The sequence below is a fragment of the Theobroma umbraticum genome, unplaced genomic scaffold (assembly GCF_002168275.2).
Source record: "Theobroma umbraticum cultivar Fairchild unplaced genomic scaffold, ASM216827v3 scaffold_147.0, whole genome shotgun sequence".
In the NCBI taxonomy this organism is placed as follows: Eukaryota; Viridiplantae; Streptophyta; class Magnoliopsida; order Malvales; family Malvaceae; genus Theobroma; species Theobroma umbraticum.
In genome coordinates this window covers 1,723,323-1,744,422 of record NW_018397259.1, presented here as the reverse complement: position 1 = coordinate 1,744,422, position 21,100 = coordinate 1,723,323, and the positions used below count along the sequence as shown (strand labels likewise).

At 31.0% G+C, this 21,100-nt stretch overlaps 3 protein-coding genes across 5 annotated transcripts in view; 2 read left to right on the top strand and 1 right to left on the bottom strand.

Annotated features, from left to right (window-relative positions):
• Positions 1-7,532: 7,532 nt before the first annotated feature.
• Positions 7,533-8,914, bottom strand: LOC110414782 (NAC transcription factor 32-like). The gene is made up of 3 exons (XM_021426187.1): positions 8,653-8,914; positions 8,147-8,436; positions 7,533-7,850 (listed from the first exon to the last, which is right to left on the bottom strand). The coding sequence occupies exons 1-3, from the start codon at positions 8,912-8,914 to the stop codon at positions 7,533-7,535; spliced, it is 870 nt and encodes a 289-aa protein (XP_021281862.1).
• Positions 8,915-13,033: 4,119 nt separating this feature from the next.
• Positions 13,034-15,026, top strand: LOC110415359 (imidazolonepropionase (Protein of unknown function, DUF642)). Its single transcript, XM_021426984.2, has 3 exons — positions 13,034-13,165; positions 13,261-13,758; positions 14,248-15,026. The coding sequence occupies exons 1-3, from the start codon at positions 13,078-13,080 to the stop codon at positions 14,766-14,768; spliced, it is 1,107 nt and encodes a 368-aa protein (XP_021282659.1). The 5' UTR covers positions 13,034-13,077; the 3' UTR covers positions 14,769-15,026.
• A 1,088-nt stretch (positions 15,027-16,114) lies between these two features.
• LOC110415169 (cycloartenol-C-24-methyltransferase-like) overlaps positions 16,115-21,100 on the top strand; it is an 11,730-nt gene continuing 6,744 nt past the window's right edge. The window contains exons 1-6 of one of the 3 annotated variants that reach the window (XM_089783300.1): positions 16,115-16,296; positions 16,745-16,828; positions 18,008-18,074; positions 19,192-19,265; positions 19,370-19,454; positions 19,526-19,581. In XM_089783300.1, the coding sequence (XP_089639426.1) occupies positions 16,746-16,828; positions 18,008-18,074; positions 19,192-19,265; positions 19,370-19,454; positions 19,526-19,581 (365 nt within the window). In that variant the 5' untranslated portion in view covers positions 16,115-16,296; position 16,745. Of the gene's footprint in view, positions 16,297-16,733; positions 16,829-18,007; positions 18,075-19,191; positions 19,266-19,369; positions 19,455-19,525; positions 19,582-21,100 lie in introns of those variants that run through there. The other 2 variants (XM_089783301.1, XM_089783302.1) reach the window with 2 other exon arrangements.

Sequence of the window (21,100 nt, the reverse complement as noted above, 5' to 3'; positions counted from 1 at the left end):
TAAGAATCGACTTCTAAAAGTGAAGCATTGATTCCTTGTGAAATAAAAAGCAATATTTTTTCTTTAAAATAGGAAAGAATCGACTTGTTAGCCAAGGAACCATTGATTTTGAAGAAACAAAAAACTATTGGACAGAAAGAATCAATGTTTAAAGAAATAAGAAATTGACTCTTGAGAAAGTAGAAGCATAATGAAGAGTCACTAGACAGAGAGAATCGACTTCTCAAGTCTCCAATGATCAATACCTTGTGCCACAATAAAGAAAATTAGGAAACTTGTTGAATAAGCTAAAAAGGAGAAAAAAGAATAAATTTTGAGTGAGAAAATCAAAATTTGAAATTTCTCGTTGATGCTCAAAGGACACAAAGAATCGACTTCTAAGAAAGCACAAATCAATTCCTATGAAATAGAACGCTCTAGACCTGAAGCATAAACAAAAGGTATCGACTACTCAAGCGCATAATGATCGATTCTTGGAAAACAGAGAGCATCAAGATCAAAATTGAAGCCAGAAAAATTGATTTCTAAAGAGTGGAATGATCAATACTTTGAAAACAAAATGTCCTAGGGTGGAAAAGAATTGACTTCTCAGATGACTATTGATCAGTTCTTGAAGGCTGACTAATGTTATTCAAGTGACCTGTATTTTTGAAATTTGAATTATATCCCTCTCTCTAACAAGAAAAAATTTAGTGAGACTATAAATGCCTTTCAAGAACTTCATTTAGGAGAGAGAAGAGCAGCATGAGAGAAAATAGAGAAGATTTTCAATCCAAGAGGAGAACAAAGCTTTTATTCTAAAAGTTCGCATCCCTCTCATTCTACACTACACTCTTAAAATAGAGTATCTGTGTTTGAGCTTATATTCCTTGATTCAACATCATTCTCTTGTACCAAAACTTTGTTGATCAGCCTATCCAGAGGTATCAAATGTTGTACTCCATTGGTGAAAGGTTATATCTCGTTGAAAAAGTAGAAAGGTTATATATGAACCTTAAAAAAGTCAATTTGGTTATACCTCCATTGGAAAAGGGAGACAGGTTGTGCTTTAATCTTGAAAAGGACTTTGTGAAAACTTGTACTTGATTCTTAAAAGATAATTGGTTGTAAAGGTTATGCTTAAACCTAGCTGAAAATGACAGCTGATAATGGATTCCAACTCCTTGTGATATTAAGAAAAAAGACGTAAGCATCAAGTGCCAAACCTTCATAAAAACCATGGTTAAGTTCTTCTCTTCTCTCACTTTATTTTGCTTGCTGCATACTTTACTCAATCATTGCTATTTTGATTGCTCTTCAAGTTTTATGCCTAAAGTTTTTATCTTCAATTCTAATACTGAGAAAGTTGAAATTTTTATTTGAAAACCATTTTACCCTCATCTTGGTTGTTATATTTCAAGCTTCTTCATCTACCACGTACTTTTAGTGAAAATTAAGCATTTTCATTTATATTTTCAAGTAGAAAATATTTAACGATTAACAAATTATAATTTTATAAAATGAATAATGAAAAGGATAAAAAATAATTATAGAAAGTTAGCCATTGAAAAATCTTGATATAAATTTATAAGAATGAATGTAAAAAATCATAAATGACAAATAAGTATTATTAAAATGTTGATATAAATATGTGAGAGTTATCAGAACAAGTCAATTAAAACAAAATAAATATAATTTTTATGAAAATTAATCATTCATTTATATTTTTGATATAAAAATATTTAACAATTTACAAATTTTAATTTATAAATGAATAATAAAAAGCATAAAAATAATTATAGTGAAAATTAGGCATTGAAAAATCTTAACACAAATTTATAAAAATGAATGTAAAAATTCATAAAGGTTGAATAAGTATTGTTAAAATATTGACGTAAATATGTGATAAGTACTGTAACAAGTCAATTAAGACAAAATAAATATTTTTGATATAAAAATATTTAATGATTTAAAATTCTAATTTATAAATGAATAATAAAAAAGATAAAAATAATTATAGTGAAAATTAGCCATTGAAAAATCGTTACGTAAATTTATAAGAATGAGCGTAAAAAATCATATAGATGAAATAAATATTGTTAAAATATTGATGTAAATGTGTGAGAGTTACTATAACAAGTCAATTTAAACAAAGTAAACATACATTTAGTGAAAATTAATCATTTTGATTTATAGTTTTGAGCTAAAAATATTTAACAATTCATAAATTTTAATTAATAAATGAATAATAAAAAATAAATATAATTATAGTGAAAATTAACCATTGAAAAATCTTGATGTAAATTTATAAAAATGAACGCAAAATATCATAAAAGTGAAATAAATATTGTTAAAATATTGATATTAATGTGTCAGAGTTACTGTGATAAGTCAACTCAAACCAAGTAAACATACTTATAGTGAAAATTAATCATTTACAAATGTTAACATAAATGTATGATAATAATAAAAATACTTAATGAAAATTAACCCTAAACTCTTGACGTTAATGTTCATTTTTTTATATTAATTATAATTATTAATGATCCTTATAATTATATAATTATGAAGTCATTTAATGTTATTATATTTTTTAACTTAAAATGATAGTATAATAATGAGTTTAACTAAATTAAATTATTAAGGTATAGTGTTAATATTAAAAAATAATATTCTTATATTTTAAGATAAAAAAAGAATAAAAATAAAAATTAGATAACATTTAACATAAAATGAATAAGATTAAAAATTACCCATGTTGTACCTGTTTAACATGTTTTTATTATTTTAAAATAATATTATTTGACCTGATTATAAGGTCAGCCTTGTTGTAGCACTCATCGACTTTGGAAGACCAAAAAAAAAAAAGGATAAATATCCACAAGATCGGACAATGTACAATTCTGGTGCAAATATTAGGAGGCGTTTGGTGCATAAAGAGTAGATCATTTTACAAGGATTTTAATTGATGGGAACCACTTGCACTGTTTTGTATATAATTTTGTTGAAAATGTAATTTTACATGGGTATTAGATTGCAACCGTGGGAAGGAAAGGGATTCCCTCATAGATTGGAGGGAATATTACCTTCCCATAACTAAGGGAACCTTCCCATAACTAGAATGACAATAAGCCCCTATAGCTGAACTCCTTGAGGAGGAGAGAAAGGCGCCACTTGAATTTGGTGATGGAAGCAACAAGGAAGAAAAGCAAAAGAAAAAAATATGAAAGAAGAAGGCCCATTGGAAGGACATGGGTGCAAGAAGAAACAAGAAAAAAATAAATGAAAGAAAAAGAAAGAAAGTCGTCGATTGTGTGGCAACTTAACTTATTAATTAATATTTTTTATAAAATTAATTAAATTAATTTTTAAAATATAATTAATTTATTAAAAATAAATATATAATAAATATATATTTAAATAATTAGTGTTAAAATATTATATTATTTTCACCATGCTATTATTTATTATTTTAAAAATAAAGTTGAAAAAAATTAAAAATTTACATTAAAACAGAAAGTACGTTATCTAATTCTATATTTTCATATATAAAGATAATTTTCTAAATTTATCTTAAATTTTTAATAAAGTGTTATTAAATCAACACTACAATGCAATCACATTCTTTACCAAATTATATTTACTCAATAATTACATTTCAATAAATTACTAAATGCCAGCTTAATGTTTCTAAAACCCTATACATTGGCCAATTATTTCACATTGCATCAAGAAACTTGAAAAACTTGAATTTTATAAGGTGAAGAGAGAGAAGTATTTGGATAAATGGAAACTGAAAAAAATATAAAAAAATTATTATTCTAACATCTAGACAGGAATAATTTATAAAGGAAAAATATGTTCAATAATATAAAAAAAAATAAAAGCACCTTATACATCAAAGTACTCTAAAACTTTTTTTTGAATGGCAAATTACTCCAAAACTCTAGTTGAACTAAATTTTAAATTTTAATATTCTTCTATTGTAGAAATGTAGACAGAAATATGCATGCGAGCATAAATACACACTTTGATGAATATTTCATCACTAATAAAAGTCTGGTACTCCTACTGTATCTCGTTTAGTATTCCTTATTAATTGAAAACCGAAAAAAAAAAAATGTTCTTCTGACTTGACAGATGCGTTTGAGGTGACAACCAACCCCGTAACTCCCTCTTTCCCCTACCTACGACAAAGAAGCCGAAGCTGCTGATATGAGACTGCATCATCATTGGTCAATTCTACATCGAAGACCACTGTTTACATGGGAGGAAGAGTCATATCAGCGGCTTATCTGCAAGCTGAACCATATTGTCCTTTGGCACAACAAAGAGGACAATTTGATATGGAGAAAGAGCAGTCAAGGAAATTTCTTATTTAAGAAATTCTCTGTTATGCTTGATCAATAGCTTTACCTGAGCCCACAATTGGTTTCGCTTTATTTAGAAAATGACAGTCCCCCTCAAGGTCCGGTGCTTTCTTGGTCAACCATCCTAGACTAAATGCTAACCAAGATCTTCTTGAATTCCCGAGGGGTACGTATAGAGCACAACTAATTGCTATGTTCCTGGTGTAATACCATTGACGAGAGGCTGCTCCCATACCTTACTAACTTGTCCTTTCAGCTGGCCCCTTTGGGGCCTTATCTTCCAGCGTGGTGGGGTATTTCTTGGACCATGCCACCATTAGTGGAAACTTTGCTTCGATCATGGCAACTCTTTTGTTGGGGGTCCTCAAGAACAGGTGGATGACTGTTGGCGAACCAGCTTTATGGCCCATTTGGCCAGTTCGAAATGAAACCGTCTTCAATTCGAAAATTTGGGATCGTAAGCAGATTCTCTTTGCTAAGAAACCACGCTCAATGTTTTGGATTAAAGCATGTGAAGGGAACGATGCCATTGATGATGTTGGATGGTGGTGCGAGCTTTGGAAAGCAAATGTTGTCTTCACATCTATTCACACACAGTCCGGGATTTCATGGTTACCACTAAGGGAAGGGGAACTTAAATTCAATATTAATGGATCTAACTTCTAAGCTTTGTTGGTGTAGTTTCAAAATTAAAAATTATGTCACATAATGAAAATATCTTAACTCAAAAATTATGTCACATAAAATGACATAGTGAGATTATTGAATTGTAAGCAAATTTTTAAATGAATGATTATGTCTCTTAGTAAAATGACATAAAAAATTATAAAATAAATTAAAAAAATACCATAACTCAAAAATTTAAATATGAAAAGTTATTATTTTAAATTATAATTCAAAAATTATGTTTTATGGAATGAATAGTTATCTTCTCATAAAATAATTATTTAAACAATATTTTTATTCAAGAGTTGTATTTGATAAAATATAAAAATGTCTTTCAGATAAAATGATACTTTAAAGAAAGGATTGTGTCCTTGAAGAAGAGACACTTGCAAGCTTATATAAAAGGCTTGTTGCTAACCATTTTGATATATTAAATCAAAAACAAAACAAGAGCAAAAATATCAAGAGTAAAAAAAGTGTTGTGTTCTATTAATATAAACATTTAGGTTTTCATCAATTACAAAAGTGTCTAAATTCTTTGTAATTTACTTGCTGCAGAAAATAAGTTTTAAGGTTGAATAACTTTCCAAACTCTCGGATGTATTTAGAAGTTTACGCTCGTAAAATGTAAGACGAAGTTAGACATTGATTTTATTGCATCCCTAAAACTATTCGTATTATTTTTCTTTGTATACCGAGTAGGGGGCGAAATAAGCCTTAAAATAACGTCTATTGAAAAGTTAGCCTTGAAGTCAATTTGACTGATCTTTAAATTCCATCTAAACTCCATTTGCACCAACAAACTTCACGAGGTGTTTATCTTTCTTATTGATGTCTGGACAAGGGATCTTCCCATGTCCCTCACTGATTCACGTTTCTGGGTAAGTCTTGGATCAATTTGATACTTAATAAAATTTTTTTTTCTAAAGTAAATATTTAAATAAAGTTTATTTTATTAAAATTAAAAAAAATTACTAAAATTTTTAATTAAATAAATTGATTATCATATAAAATAGAAACAATATAAAAAATTAAAATAAACTTTAAATTCAAGTAAAAGAAATAGTTGAGAAAAAATAGGTTGGAGATCATTAAATATATATTAATATTTGTTGATTGAAAATAACAAAAATAATTGAAAATCAATAATATTATAGGAATTGAAAAGTAATAAAAAATTATGATTTATTAAGCACATAATTAGAAAAGTGAGAAAAATATATTGTTTTGTTAATTATCTTGATTTTTACATGAAAAATAAGTCAAATAGTTGAGAATTAATGAAAATGTGAAAGAGGAATAAAATAAATATTTATTAAGATTAAGAGAATAAATAAATATTTTATTAATTATTTTAATTTTTATATTTTATATATTTTTAATATAATTAATTATATTATTATTTTAAAATTACAAACTTATAAAAATATGGGGCCTAAAGCCTCTGCTTTGATGGCCTGACCGTGAGCCGGCCGTGTCTTTTTCCTTGGAAGTTTTGCTCTCACCAACTCAATCTTATAGCTGACAAGTATTGTATGTAAGCAATTTGACAATAATGATGCCAATATAAAAGCAACCCAGAAAAGATATATATATATATATATATATATGTATATATAAAGGAAGAGAACAATTGAAGTTCTCTTAAATGGTAATCTAATTATAAATTTATAATATATAATTGTATGTTTCAATTTCTTTTCAAGTTTTCATTCAAACTTAATAAAATCTATACGCAAGACTCCCCTCTCTTTTCCATACAATATTAGTAACTGAAGGTCTAATCTTGTTCATTCTTCAACTGTGGTTCTCATGTGGCTTCAGTAATGCCGAAAGCAATCGACGTCTACTGGTCCAGCAACTGAAGTAGAAGGGGCTGTAAAATATGGTACTATTTATTACCCTAACGACACTTTCATCCAAATTAGCAACGCACACCATTAGAAAACGGATATCAAATGGTACAAAAGATTTTTGTTTCGACATGGAACGTGTGACTGTAATGAACATAAATCCTCAGCCTCCACTGAAGTACCTCTCTCGGTGCTCCTCTCAAAATTTTGGTTTTGATTAATAACAGAAAACTGAACATGAGATATAAAATTATAAAAAGACAATAAACGAGATACCATATATATAAGTAGAAGATTTTTATTCGACTTCAATATATATATATAAAAGTATAGCTACTGTTTACAGCACCGTGGTAACATTTAGGTTTGTTCAATTTATCATCATATATAATTTTCAATAGGTGTGAAGTTAAAAGGGTTAGAAACCTTTGAAAAGTGACACCGACATGCCATTTCAAATCTCAAGCTTAGATTGCAAAAAAACTATCAGTAAGGATGAAAGAAACCTGTACAATTTTCTCTATGACCCAGCCACTCAACAAGATTTTGTTAGCATCTCTAAACATAGAACCTTGATAGTTGATATACCAAGAAAGAAAATTTAAGCTTTACATAGATTTAAAGAAACCTTCCTAAAAAAACCAACAGTAGCATCTTATATTCCCTACGATGGACCTGGACCGTCGAATACATCAGGGAAACGATCGTCTATCCTATAATAGGAAATATCGTTATCCAGAATAGGAGCTGTAGGGTCACTGAGCATCAAATACATTCCGTAAGATGATTCGTCTTCATGTTGTAATGATCCGTAAATAGGATTTGGCTGAGATGCAATGTCCTCAAGCTCATTATTCGTTTCAGGCATTACAGATGCTTCATTCTGTGATACAATCACATTCGCCTGAGGGGCACTATTCGCTGCATCCTCACCGTTCTTTTCCTTCTTATTGTATAGCTTGCACAAAACCCAGTCATCCAACTACAACCCCAAACGTTAGTTCAGAAAAATAAATCAATACAAATACTAATATTAAGCATATTAGTTGTTACTATAGATATGGAATATTATACTATAAACCTTAAAGGCGAGCACAAGGGAATTATGAAGGTCAAGTATTAAGTAAATATTACTTGTTCAAGTATAAACTAGTCGCTTAAAAAGTTATGGCATTGTACTATATACGCCAAATACATATGTGTGTGTGATGAATGAGGTGAAGAAGGCCTATATAATAATTTTCTTCGTGTGTTTATTGCAAGCAAGTAAATTATTACCTTCATATCATTCTTGGCCCTGCCATTGTTTTGAGAAGTGTTGTCTTTGACTTTATATTCGTGCATTTTCCAATCAGTTTTTCTCCCTCCTGGGTGCTTCCCTTCGTAGAAATCAAGGGTCTTTTTGTATCCAATAGGGTGCCTAGAATCAGGGGGAATGGCCTTATCAGTTCCAGTTGGCTTCCAATATCCCTTAGGAGTAGCACGATTTGGCCTTGATCCATTCGGATATTTTTTCTGTCTTGGAGTGAAAAAATACCACTCTGTTTCTGTCAATGGTTTGAATTCCGCTGAGCCAAGACAAATAGTTGTAGTCAGGTTTTCATGAAGCTCAAGTCAAGTCATGCAAACAAGTTAAAAGCAATAATTTATAACGCATCTATCAATTAACCTAACCATGCAAGTGTCTGATCAATAAGCCTTCGTACCGATTTTACTATTATATATGCATGGAATAAAGTTAATTAGTTTTATGAATATATAGAGCTAATTAATTAATTACTCACCGGCGAGCTCCGAAGGATCTTTGCTGTAGAGATTAACCTCGCTAATGCGGTTACGAGGTAAGGTTTCGTTGTTCACCTTCTTCTTTAAGTAATGCTCAATCAACTCCTCGTCAGAAGGGCAAAATCGATATCCATAAGGAAGGGAGTTGAAATATTCTTCAAGTAAGTCGGTTTCATCGCTACCAGAGCAGGTGGGATCAACGTCTATACCATTAGCAGCAGCTGAAAGTTGCATGTTATTTTGCTCATGGAATTGCTCCATGCTTGGAACTTGAAAGCTAATTATGAAGATTCAAGAGCACAGAAAAATATCAATTACTAATTCCATATTGTGAAATTAAACTATCTTTTATAGCCAATCACTTTTGGGCAAGGTAGACTTCCACCCTTTCTGTTAGTATTTTAATTTTTAAAAGATTTGGCCGTCAACCAGGTTTTCTAGAAAAAATTTGGAGTCCATTTATATTTAGACTACCTAAGTTCCTATAAACAAGGACTCCTAACTTTGAGAAAAAATCGTACGAATTTTTTTTTATTACCAAAATTGAATATAATTGTTATTATGATGTCACACATAATCGGTCCTATGACCTCTAAAAATAACTATAGTATTGCCAAAATCACAATTAATTACTTACAAATATTCCATGATTGCATGTTAACTAGCTTATTGATAATTTTGTTTGTATAATTTATCATGGGGCAAAATCTATAGCTGTAACGACGACATATTAAGACCCCCATGATTGATTTTTTGTCATGGAATTGAAATTGTGGCATTATTCGAAATTTATGAGGTTAACCATAAAATTATATCCATGCGTAGTGAACTCTCTTTATTACATAGTTAAAAAAAAATGACTTCTTTTAATTTAATTTAATACTTATTTTTGCTCCATATTTTATCTTAAATTAATAATAAATCATGGCATTAAGTAGGGGCAAATGTGTTACATTAATTTACATTACAAAAAAATTTAAAATACATACACTTACCATTAAATCAAATTCTCATTATTTGACTTAATGATTATTTACCTCTCAAATTTTTTTTTGAAAGAAGATTAAATGAAAATAGATACTAAAGAATGAAATCATTCTTTTTATAATCAAGATGAGGAATTACAATCTCAGTCAATGAATTTATTAGGGAAATTTAAAAAAAAAAACATATTGAGAAATGGTTCATGTTAGCCAGATTCTTCAAGTAGTGATCAATCAAGTCTTCTTCATCAGATGAAAAACGATATCCAGAAGGAAACGACTTGAATCAGAGAATAAACTCTTTGGTCAACAGGGAGAATTCCACGCCTTGTCAACAGGATGGGAATGTACGGACGATTCAGTAATTAACTTAGGGACTTGTTTAGGATCGGATAGGGTATAGAGGTACAGTTTTAGGCGCATTAAAAATAAGAGTTCAATTCGATTTACACTATCTAAGTTCCTGCTAACTAGGAACCTCTAACGCTTAGAATCTTTCTTTTTCTTTTGAAAAATAATTCATTTAAAACCTATACTGTGCTTATTGTTAGGGGAAAGATTTGGCCGTCGATCAGCGTATTTCACTGTTTTTTTTATCAATTTATTATGCTCGTCACTGTTTTCCTATCACACAATTATATTTATTCTATTATTTATTATTGTTTTTGAGCCTTGTTAATTTGATAAAATTTTTAAGTATTAATGATTATTTAAATTAATTTAGTATTGGAGTAAAATTTTATTAACTCTCCCAGCTCTTTGGTGCAGTCTTAAAAATTAACTTGAAATTGTGTCTGTAAGTAGAATTTCATCATAGGGATTAATTCCAGTAATTATTAATTTGGCATTAATTTGTCATGCTTTAGAGGTAATAAACACAATAAGAAAATTAAACAAATAACTTCATAAAAAGAGACTAGTTTAAAGTATTTATACCTCAAAAGGAGCCCTCTTGAATTGGACTTGAGCCTTTGGGCTTGTAATTGAAACAAAGAAGGCTCTAAGTGGGCCTGGATGATCCGGCCTGATTTTGCCGTCCTACTCTTTGATTTCTTTCTTTACTTCTTTCCCGCTTCTTTTTTTCTCCTTCCTTTCGTAATACGGCGTCGTGCTTTCCTCCTTCCAGCCACCTTTTGTTTTTTAATATTCCTTTCTTACACCAAACGGCGTCGCCTGGATGAGTTATCTTCCTTCTCTTTTCAAATTGTCTTTCCCTCCCACTCTACCCTCTCCTTCTCTCCCAACGCCGGCCATGGCCGCCCTCGCCGCTGTGCCGATCGACGGCCACCAAAGATCTTCAAAGATTCAAAAATACCTCTCTTCCTCTTCTTCCCTTTTATCAGACCCACTTTTCCCAAAAATTCCCTCTTTTCTCCTAGATATAAGAAAAACTGAGACGCCCTTTTCAAAAAAAATAAAACTCGAAACACTCCCCTTTTTTATGTTGTTTGATTCACCATTTTCTCCCTTTTTGGCTTTTTCTTGTTGACGTGTGTTGTGTTTTTGGGTTTTCTTGGTGGGGTTCGTTGTGGATCTTTTTGTGTAGATGTGTTTGTGGTGGTTTTGCTTGCTTTTCTTGCTGAAAATTTCTTCAGAAAAGAAAAGAAAATGCTCCAGGGAAAAAACTAACTTGTGATTTCGGGTTTGGGTGTTTTAAAGGAACGCTTGCTGACAATGGCAAATATTTTTCAACTCTGAAACTCAGCTTTGCTTGCTGTTTTGGTTACATTGATTGATTTTGTTGTATTTTTTAATCTTTGAAAATCCCCATTTTTTTGTTTTTTTTTTTTGTTCATTTTGCAATTTGGATCCATAACTGAAGGCCCAATTAACCCATTAACAATACCCTTAAATTCGAATAATATACCGGGCCTTCACCCCAATTAATTAATTTGGCTTTCAAGCACTCAAACTTCGAGACCCAAATTAAGATAAGTCCAAATTACTCGAACTAAACTAATTATCTAAAGGGACTTAATCCGAATTACTCGAAAATTCATTAAAAAACTGCAAACAAAATGAAATGTCTACAAGCAATTTTTTATAACACTTAAAATAAATCCAAGAAGGAACTGATAGCTTAGTGAATTTCATGAATAGTAAGAACCATTAATTAAGATCATGAACGATCTCGAATAGTCAATGTACAATTTTCCTTGAAGCCATCAATCCTGCTTTGCTCGGTAAACAGGAGTGGATTGAGGTTGGTTCAACAGGAGAACTCTTTATTGGCTCCAACTGTAAAGCCGCGTTAGGGATATGGAGTTATTATTGAAGATATACGAGGGATTTTGCATCCCCTTACTTTGTATCTTATGTCTAAACAAGTCAATTGAAGAAAGAAGATAACTAGATCAATTGTCCTTGTTAAGTTTACTATTTGTAATTAACAATCTTGGAATTTATCATCTCAAATTGCTGCATTACACCAAAATATTTGACATAGTGTGTATATATAACAGAATCAGCACTATGATTAGGTTAGGTCAGCTACACCTTAAATTAGCATTCAATCTTCCCAACATCCCTTTCTTTAAACTTTGAATGCGATCTTTAATTATTCCTTTCTCATCTAGCACATCAGACCTATTTAAACATCCATTAGCGTCAAAGTAATAAATATGATTTCTACCATATCTATCAAACCATATAAAAATCCCTTTATATTTAACACCATCATGTTGCAATTATAAATAATAAGAGGTGACATATAATTAAAAATTATCAAATAATTATATATATATTCTCACTTTTCTTTAAAATTAATCTGATAAATTATTATTAAATATTGAAATTATAAATAATAATTAATTAAGTATCACATATTGATTTATCAAAACGAAAAATGTGATAAAAAAATTGTATTGTATGCAACGATTTTTCCGTAAACAGTTGTGCTCTCCTGTTACTTAAACAACATAAATCTTAATCCTGGGTGCTTGGAGACGGGCATACGCCCTTATCAATGAATCAAAACTTGTACGAAAACCTGTACAGCTTGCTTAATACTTGGATCAACAGCAACCAATTGTTGATTTTCCAATACAAGAAAGGAATCACCCTGCCATAGATAGCTGTTATGTACTTGAGCATTTGCATGGGAATGTGACTCTCGTGTGTGAACAAACACAAGCTTGATTTTGAACTCTTGGAAAACCAAATTGGAGCTAATTACGGAGAACAATGAAAGTATCATATGGGTTCCAACGCATGCATGTAGCAATGTGTAGAAAATTTGCCACTTAGATTTTGAAAATACAGAGACAAAGAGACACCTCTCACGGCTAATTTGGTGCCACTTGAACATGGGTCTCACCTTCCTCTCTCTTTCTACTTTTGCGTATAAAATTAAATCTGGGTGGCCCTTTTCTACGGCCTACTTTGTCTTTTTCATTTCTTTATTTAGAGTTCTTTGGACGCTGCTGCTTCAACAGCAGAACGATGGCTTGGCTACTCTCTCTCTGCTTTACTCTCATTTTCTCTCTGTGCAATGGCTCTCGTACTCCCGTCACTTCCCCATACCTTGATGGTAAGTAAACAGTAAACTTTTCTGTTTTTCAGACATTGTGCTACATGAGTGTAATTAACACTATTTTATCTGTGTTTCTCATTTGTATTTTTCAGGATATTTAGACAATGGTAACTTTGAAATAGCACCCAAGAAAGAGAACCTCAACAAAACAGTGATCCTAGGAAAACTCTCACTTCCAGGATGGGAAATCAATGGCTTGGTGGAGTTTGTCTCAGGGGGGCCACAACCTGGGGGATTTTACCTCGCCATCCCTCGGGGAGCCCATGCTGTGAGGCTTGGCAACGAGGCTTCCATCTCTCAGAATGTGAATGTCAAGCCAGGGTATATTTACTCTCTCACATTTGGTGCCACAAGGACTTGCGCACAAGATGAGGTGCTGAGGATATCAGTCTCTGGCCAGACGGCAGACATCTCCATTCAGACCCTGTATAGCACTGATGGAGGCGACACCATTGCTTTTGCTTTCAATGCAACAGCTAAAGTAGTCAAGGTCACATTTCATAACCTTGGGGTTCAAGAAGATCCAACTTGTGGACCTCTCTTGGATGCCATAGCAATCAAAGAAATGAGTCCTCTAAGATATACCAAAGGTAAATCAAGTTCTTTTAATTTCTTTTAAGCTTCATTCGTTGGTCTTAATTTAGAATCATTTACTTGCATTATGGCCTAAAATCACTCTAATGCAGTCTTTAGATCAGTTAAGATTAACTTTACTAGAACGTCAAAGCTCTCGGTCACTGATGTTCAGAAAAGAAAAGAAAAGAAAGACAGATGATGATTAATTAATTGATCGTGTAATTGGACCAGCATTTAAGAAGTCCCACTTACAAATGCAAATAGATTCGTGCGCTTTTTAAGGAGTCCCCTTTGGCCTTTACAAAAAGCAGAGGAGTCTGAATAAATGTGCCCTGTTCAAATCACCTATAGCAAAGTAGCTTGGCCCTTATGTTATACCAACAGATGCCTTTTCCATTTAATTTTCCTGCCAGATTTCACGCTATAGTCTTTGACTAAAGGCGTTAGTTATATTTTTATACTATATAAATGTAAAAAAATTTACTTCATGTCCCTCAAAGCAGGTAACCTAGTCAAAAACGGTGGGTTTGAGACTGGTCCCCATACCTTCAAGAACTTCTCAACAGGGGTCCTCCTGCCTCCCAAGATGCAAGACAAAATTTCACCACTCCCTGGCTGGATCATTGAATCCCTCAAACCTGTGAAATACATTGACAAGAAGCACTTCTCGGTTCCTTCAGGACTCTACGCGATCGAACTGGTAGCTGGAAGAGAGAGTGCCATTGCCCAAGTCATCAGAACAGTTCCTAACAAATTCTACACCCTCGCATTCACTGTTGGAGATGCCAAGAACGGTTGCCATGGATCAATGATGGTCGAAGCATTTGCTGGTAAGGAAACTCTCAAGGTTCCTTTTGTATCTCAAGGAAAGGGTGTATTCAAGACGGCAAGTTTCAAATTCCAAGCAATCTCAGCCAGGACAAGGATCACCTTTTACAGTGCCTATTACCACACCAAGTTACATGATTTTGGTCATATGTGCGGCCCTGTCTTGGATGATGTGAGGGTTCTGCCTGTCTCTTAGTCAAAAGTCAGAAGTTTGTTTCCCGCATAATATAGGACTTCGGCTTTTGTTTTTTTGGAGTATGGAGGCTTCTAACGGGAAAATTTGGCGTTGGGCCTTTTATTACATAGCAAGGTCATTGGAGTCATACTTTTTAATATCTGGAATCTTGAAGAGTGATTTTGGACTTGTTTAAGTTTCAATAGTGTGAATTGAATGATAATTAAGAGTAAATTATCATTCCAAGTTTAGATTAATAAATCAAATTTTTATTATTTATTTTATAAATTTTAATATTAAAATTTATAAATTTCATCCATAATTATAGAATATACAAATTATGAATAAATTAATTATATAAAAATATATTATTTTATTATATATATATATATAATTAATGACATAATTTTTATATTATAATAATTTAATTTTTATATCAAAGTTTGTATAAATAATAACTAATTATAAATAATATATTATAAAAATTAAAGTGATAACTAATAAAATTATTAAATGTAATCATATAAATAAAATCTATTATAAGTTACAGTAATGTTTATGTATAAATTAAATATATGTATATGTATAATATATTATTATATATATATATGAAATTAACAACTTATATGTTATAATGTTTTATATCCAAGTTTGTATAAATAATAATTAATTATAAATAATATGTTAAAAAACTAAAATGATAATTAATAAGGTTATCAAGTGCAATCATATAAATAAAGTTTATTATAAGTTATAATATTACTTATATATAAATTAAATATATATAATATTTTTATAATTATATATATTCATAAAATTTTATATTACGAACCATTATCAAGGTATAATAATTACAACATATTAATAAGTAGGATATTTATTATCATATATTATAATATTAATATATAAATTATTATTTAAAATATATAACTTATAATTTCATATTAATACAAATTTATAAATAAAATATATAATTAAAATTAAATTATTATGATTATAATTTGTATATATATATATAATAAATTAATATATTTTAAATATATTATTCATTAAGTTTGTTATTAATTTTTCATAATATATATATATATAAAATCTATATATAAAAAATTAATTTAATTTGTAAATGGATTGATTTAAAAATTTTAAAATTGAGAACGGATAAAAAATTAATTAAATATTTTGAATCAATTAATTTAATAAATTAATTAAATTAACTTATTTTATTCAAATCATATTTAATTTAAATGAATAATTGATTTTACTCACCTCTATTTTTTTTGCAAATTTAGTGAGCGGACGGTGGACCCTTTAAATTAATTGTTTCATATTTTAGATTTGTCATATTTCCATTAAAATCAAAACTGAAAGCTTGTTAGCCGTAGAGGAGGTTCCTCTGTACTTGCAAAGACAAACTTAGATTTTGGCGGTTTTCTTTGATCTTTGAAGCAAATGAGAGCACTAATCTGAGAAGGAGTGGAGTCCAAGAGGGTATCTCAAAAACCCATTTCTACCAATTCATCGTTTTGTTGACTTTTTAACTTCTTTCTAGGTGAAGTTCTTTCTCTATTTAGCTGTTACTCTTTATATTAAAAAGTGCAGGTGTTTCTTTCGTGAAATGAATTTATTTTGGTAATGAAATTGTTAGCTGTTAAGAATTGAAAAAGGTTTGCATTACATGACAAAAATGCTTCTTTTTTTTTTTTTCATTTTTCATTCAGATTTATGCATTTGTTTTCGCTGCCATTTACTTATTTGTTTTAGTTTTAATACTTAGAGAAAGAATTTAATAATGGGTACAGCTCTTTCCTACTCATTTGATTTGAGCAAAAATCTTAGTACTACATATCTAGTAATTTAAGTTAACATGCCTGATTTAATTATGGGTGTGTGAATAGTTAATATATCTGGTATCTCATTACTCTGTTTTTAATTTTTGTCAATGTAAATGTACATTTTTCTGCAATGAATTATTTAAGTTTTGGTCAGTTTGGTAGCAGGATGTCAAAGTCGGGAGCATTGGATCTTGTTTCTGGGGTTGGTGGAAGCATTGAGAGAAAGGAAGTATTCTCCGCTGTTCAAAAGTAAGTCTTAGCTTTTCTCCTTTTACTTCCATTGTTATTTTTGTTCTTTCTGGTTTAGACGCACACCCACTTGACACATTTGCTGATATATGCCATCGACTTGTTTTAGAACTATTTTGGCTTCTAGTAGGTTGTTGTTTTTTCACTATTTCTTCTTCAAACAAATAAAAAAAAAAAATCATATTTGATTTAAAATGAGCAAATAAGTAAATGTGGGCAAGACTTTGGCATGATCCTTTAGGTCGAGTTCTTGAGGTTCACCCTTCAAAATGATTAGATAAAAACCAACAAATTGAAAATCAAACCAATAGACTGAAAGGTTTTGTTACATAGATCAAGTGTACAAATTTTGAAAAAATTTGAATAAAATTTGGTACTTTATTTTAAATACGTATTTTATTAAAAATTATGATAGTTTTCACCAGTCAATAAATAGTGATCAAAACTTGTTTATAGATAGTATCTTTTATTAGCTTTTTACATGTTATCGATCTTCTCATTGAATTTTATTGATTGTTGGTTCTAGTTTTCAATATTAATTTTCATTTGACCATTTTCTAAGAAGGAACCTCACGAACTTGACTTAAAGAACCTTTTCTGAGTTCTGCCTAATAAATGTAACACACATGTAAGCTTGTTATTTCATATAAAATATCACCAGTGCATTTTGATATTTATAAAAATATAGTTTTAGAATTTTAATAATTCAGAAATATTATTTGCTTTCCAAACATGTTTTTCTTTTTAAACTTTTATTTTGGGAAGCAAAATAACTACCAAATGGAGTCTAACTGGCTAAGTAGTTCCAAAACTTCTCATGTCTCCTAGTAACTAAACACACAATGTTCGGTTCCTTCTTTTGTTATTTTTACTTAAAGTTAGCTGTGCCACCTCTTTATAAGCTTTGAGAACTTGCATGAAATTGATTTAATCGTAGATCAAGCACCCAAATTAAAAAGGTCTACTCACATTAGGTATATAAATGCTTCTGGTAAGGGTCATGAAGTCAAACTATCAATTGGATAGTAGATATTGCTGACCCAACCTAAGCATCACCTACCCATAACTAAGTGTAAAAGATATTATATCCATTTAGTTCTCTTTTCAGTTTGAAATAATTGGTTTTTGGTAAATGTTTAGTTTTGGTTTTTAATGACAGTAACTTTAATTTGGACTTAGGTATGAAAAGTATCATGTTTGTCATGGAGGAGATGATGAAGAGAGGAAAGCTAACTACACAGATATGGTAATGCAAAGTTGCCTTTTGTTGTGTTATCTTTTATTAGCATGATTCAGACAAGGGCTATCGAAATTTTGTACTAAAGGTTGTAGATTATAGTGGATATTAAGCTGCAACTAACTTCAAACAAGAAGACACTTTAATTGCTGACAATTGTAATTTGTCGCTTTTGTATATTAAATTGATTTTTGCTATTATGAAAGTGCAGTCTGAAATCTCTAGGTGTATTTTCATGGAAATAATGTATTTTTCATGATTACATTTTTACTGCTGTTTTGACAAAAAAGGCCAACCTGTGATGATATTATTATTATTATTATTATTATTATTATTATTTTGGGGGTGGGGGGATATATATGGTGCTTGTTTGGAACCAAGATTTGATTTGTATTTTAATTCCTTTTTTACTTATTGGTGCAAGCTTGTGAATGGTAGTGCTCTCTTCTGTGTCTCACATTTTAATCATCTGAGGAACACAGGTTGATTCTTAGATGTGGTCAATCTTTTCCCTGTTCTCTATGAAACTTAAGTTTAATTAGCTATCATAGAAAATAATTCTGTCTTAGCTGTGATTCTGTGCATGAAATGCTAAGATTGTGAAAGAGATTAGAGATCCTAAATCATCTTGAGATTGGAAATCCTGCAAAATTATTTTACTGAGTAGGAGAGCACTAATATTGTCATGTCAGATTAATGAAAAGTGAGACCCATACATGCTCACACGGCAAGTTTTAATTACTTGTCACACTTTGATTTATTTGGTCAATTGTTGACATGATAGGAAGGGCCTATCTTATAATTTTTTGACATTAGAAGTCCCTATTTATTAATTATGGTTCCTATATCAAGAATCTTAAATTTCTTTTCCTTCATTAAGTTTCTGATTAGTAATCTACATATCCATGTTAGTGAGATGTTTGCATTTATTCCAGGTCATCATTTCCGATGCCGTTGGAGTCCAGTCATTTTTTATGTTTAGGCAGAAAATTGGGTTTATTTTTTAATTGAAAAAGGAGATTCATTTTCTTTCTTGTTTTCCTTTTTAATTATCTTGGTGCTGCTAAATGTTCAAAAGTTGAATTACACTTACTTTCATTGAGGACCAATGACTTGTGCCTCTCAGGTTAACAAGTATTATGATCTTGTGACAAGTTTTTATGAATATGGTTGGGGTGAATCTTTCCATTTTGCACCAAGGTAAGGAGTTGTTGTACAAATGGTTGGATCATCCTTTGGGAGTGTATGCAATTTGCTACAGTGTTGGTGATAATTAATGGATTGTATGGTTTTTATATTTGTAGGTGGAAAGGGGAATCACTTCGAGAGAGCATCAGGAGGCATGAACACTTTCTTGCTTTGCAACTTGGTTTGAAGAAAGGGCAGAAGGTTTCTTTCATAAAACTAATCTTGATTTCGCCTAAGATGGACAAATTTATTTCCATTCTCTTTTGTTTCAGGTATTAGATGTGGGCTGTGGAATTGGTGGGCCACTAAGAGAAGTTGCTAGATTTAGGTAGGTGATTGTGACTCTTCAGTTCATTGACATTTTCATGCTAAGCAGTATGATGCAAGCACTTACGCAAAATTAGTTAAATCCTTTTCTGGCAGTTTGCCAGCACAATATGAAAACAAGCCTGAAAAGTTTGTATCATGCTGTGAAAGGTCCCATTTTTCCATATGCATTGAATTTTAAACTACTATTTCAGTTCTTAGTTGGCATAAAATGAAAATATCGTTTACATAGAGGATCTTGGAATTAGATAATTTATCTTGGTGAACACTACTCTGTTTTGAGCACATAAGACCTCATAACATTACAGCTGCATTACATAAATTACCATGTGTTGCCCATTTTTTTTTTCTTTGCTCAGCCAAAAGTAGATTTTCATTAATATGCTGCATGAAGCAGAGAGGGTACTAAATGGCGTAGATGCCAGCAACTGGCTAGCAAAGACAGTGTGACCAGTAATGTCACATAGGGAGTTGGCAATGCCAAATCCACATACAAGACTAAGCAGTAAACATAAACTTGGAAACCAACGTAGAAAGTAATCTAATTCTCCAACATCGCAACTAGCTTAAAAAGTACTCTCCCCATAGGTGCGGCTGCCATGATACATTAACATGAGTGTGGTGAGGAGGTTGCCTTATGGATGGGTTCTATACTATCACAGATTCATATCCAAAACAAAGAGCGCATATGAATAACATGAGAGACCTCCAGGATATCTCGTTGTTGTCCACTAACGATTGGACAGCTCAAAGCCAAGTGTGAGTGCAACAAATCATACCAAAAAAATCGCTTCAGATAGAAAAGAGTAGCATGCCAAATTGAATCCACAACTGAATTTCTAGAAAGACCCCAATAGCATAGGCAGAGAAACCAGCGATTCACATAGCGGGAATAAAGCTAACAGCAACAGTAGCACCAGCCAAATAATACCAGCAGAGATTCAAAATGTTTTATGTACCATGCATAAAATTCTCCATTCATGTTGTGTTGCTCGTAGCAGGTTGTATTTGTTCAATGTGTCACATTATAGGGATGAAGTGTGATATTTGCATTTTGTCACTGATTCTGGAACATAAGAAGTTTATCTTTCAGAAAATTAGTGATAAAAAGTTACATCCTTTTCTCTGTTTAGTTGTATATATCTAGTGAAGTATCAAAGTTCCAAGTCAATTGCTGAATGCTAAAGTACCAAAGCAGAGATTGCTAAAAGCTACAAGCACAGGAAACCATAGCAGTTTGTTTTCATTAGTCTCTATATTCTCTCTTTGCGTCCATAGTGTAAGTAAGAAGTGCCCCATGGTTTAGCTCCTTAATACTTTCTGAGTCAAGTTCCTTATCCTTCATTTCAATTACCACTCATCCTCCCTCAGAAAACATTTCTCTTTAGTGACCTACTAGTTTTCATATCCTACTAAAGTCACTATTTTGATGTAGGCCTAATCCATGTGTTCTATTAATTTCAGTTTATAGAAATTTTGAGAAGAAATGGTTTGAAAATGAAGAACACAGAAAATGAGAG

Coding starts and splice junctions, on each gene's coding strand:
- LOC110415359 (XM_021426984.2), top strand. CDS start 13,078: ATGGCTTGGCTACTCTCTCTCTGCTTTACTCTCATTTTCTCTCTGTGC. Junction 13,166..13,260: donor CACTTCCCCATACCTTGATG/GTAAGTAAACAG, acceptor TGTATTTTTCAG/GATATTTAGACAATGGTAAC. Junction 13,759..14,247: donor TCCTCTAAGATATACCAAAG/GTAAATCAAGTT, acceptor CCCTCAAAGCAG/GTAACCTAGTCAAAAACGGT.
- LOC110414782 (XM_021426187.1), bottom strand. CDS start 8,914: ATGGAGCAATTCCATGAGCAAAATAACATGCAACTTTCAGCTGCTGCT. Junction 8,437..8,652: donor AGATCCTTCGGAGCTCGCCG/GTGAGTAATTAA, acceptor GTCTTGGCTCAG/CGGAATTCAAACCATTGACA. Junction 7,851..8,146: donor GGGCCAAGAATGATATGAAG/GTAATAATTTAC, acceptor TTGGGGTTGTAG/TTGGATGACTGGGTTTTGTG.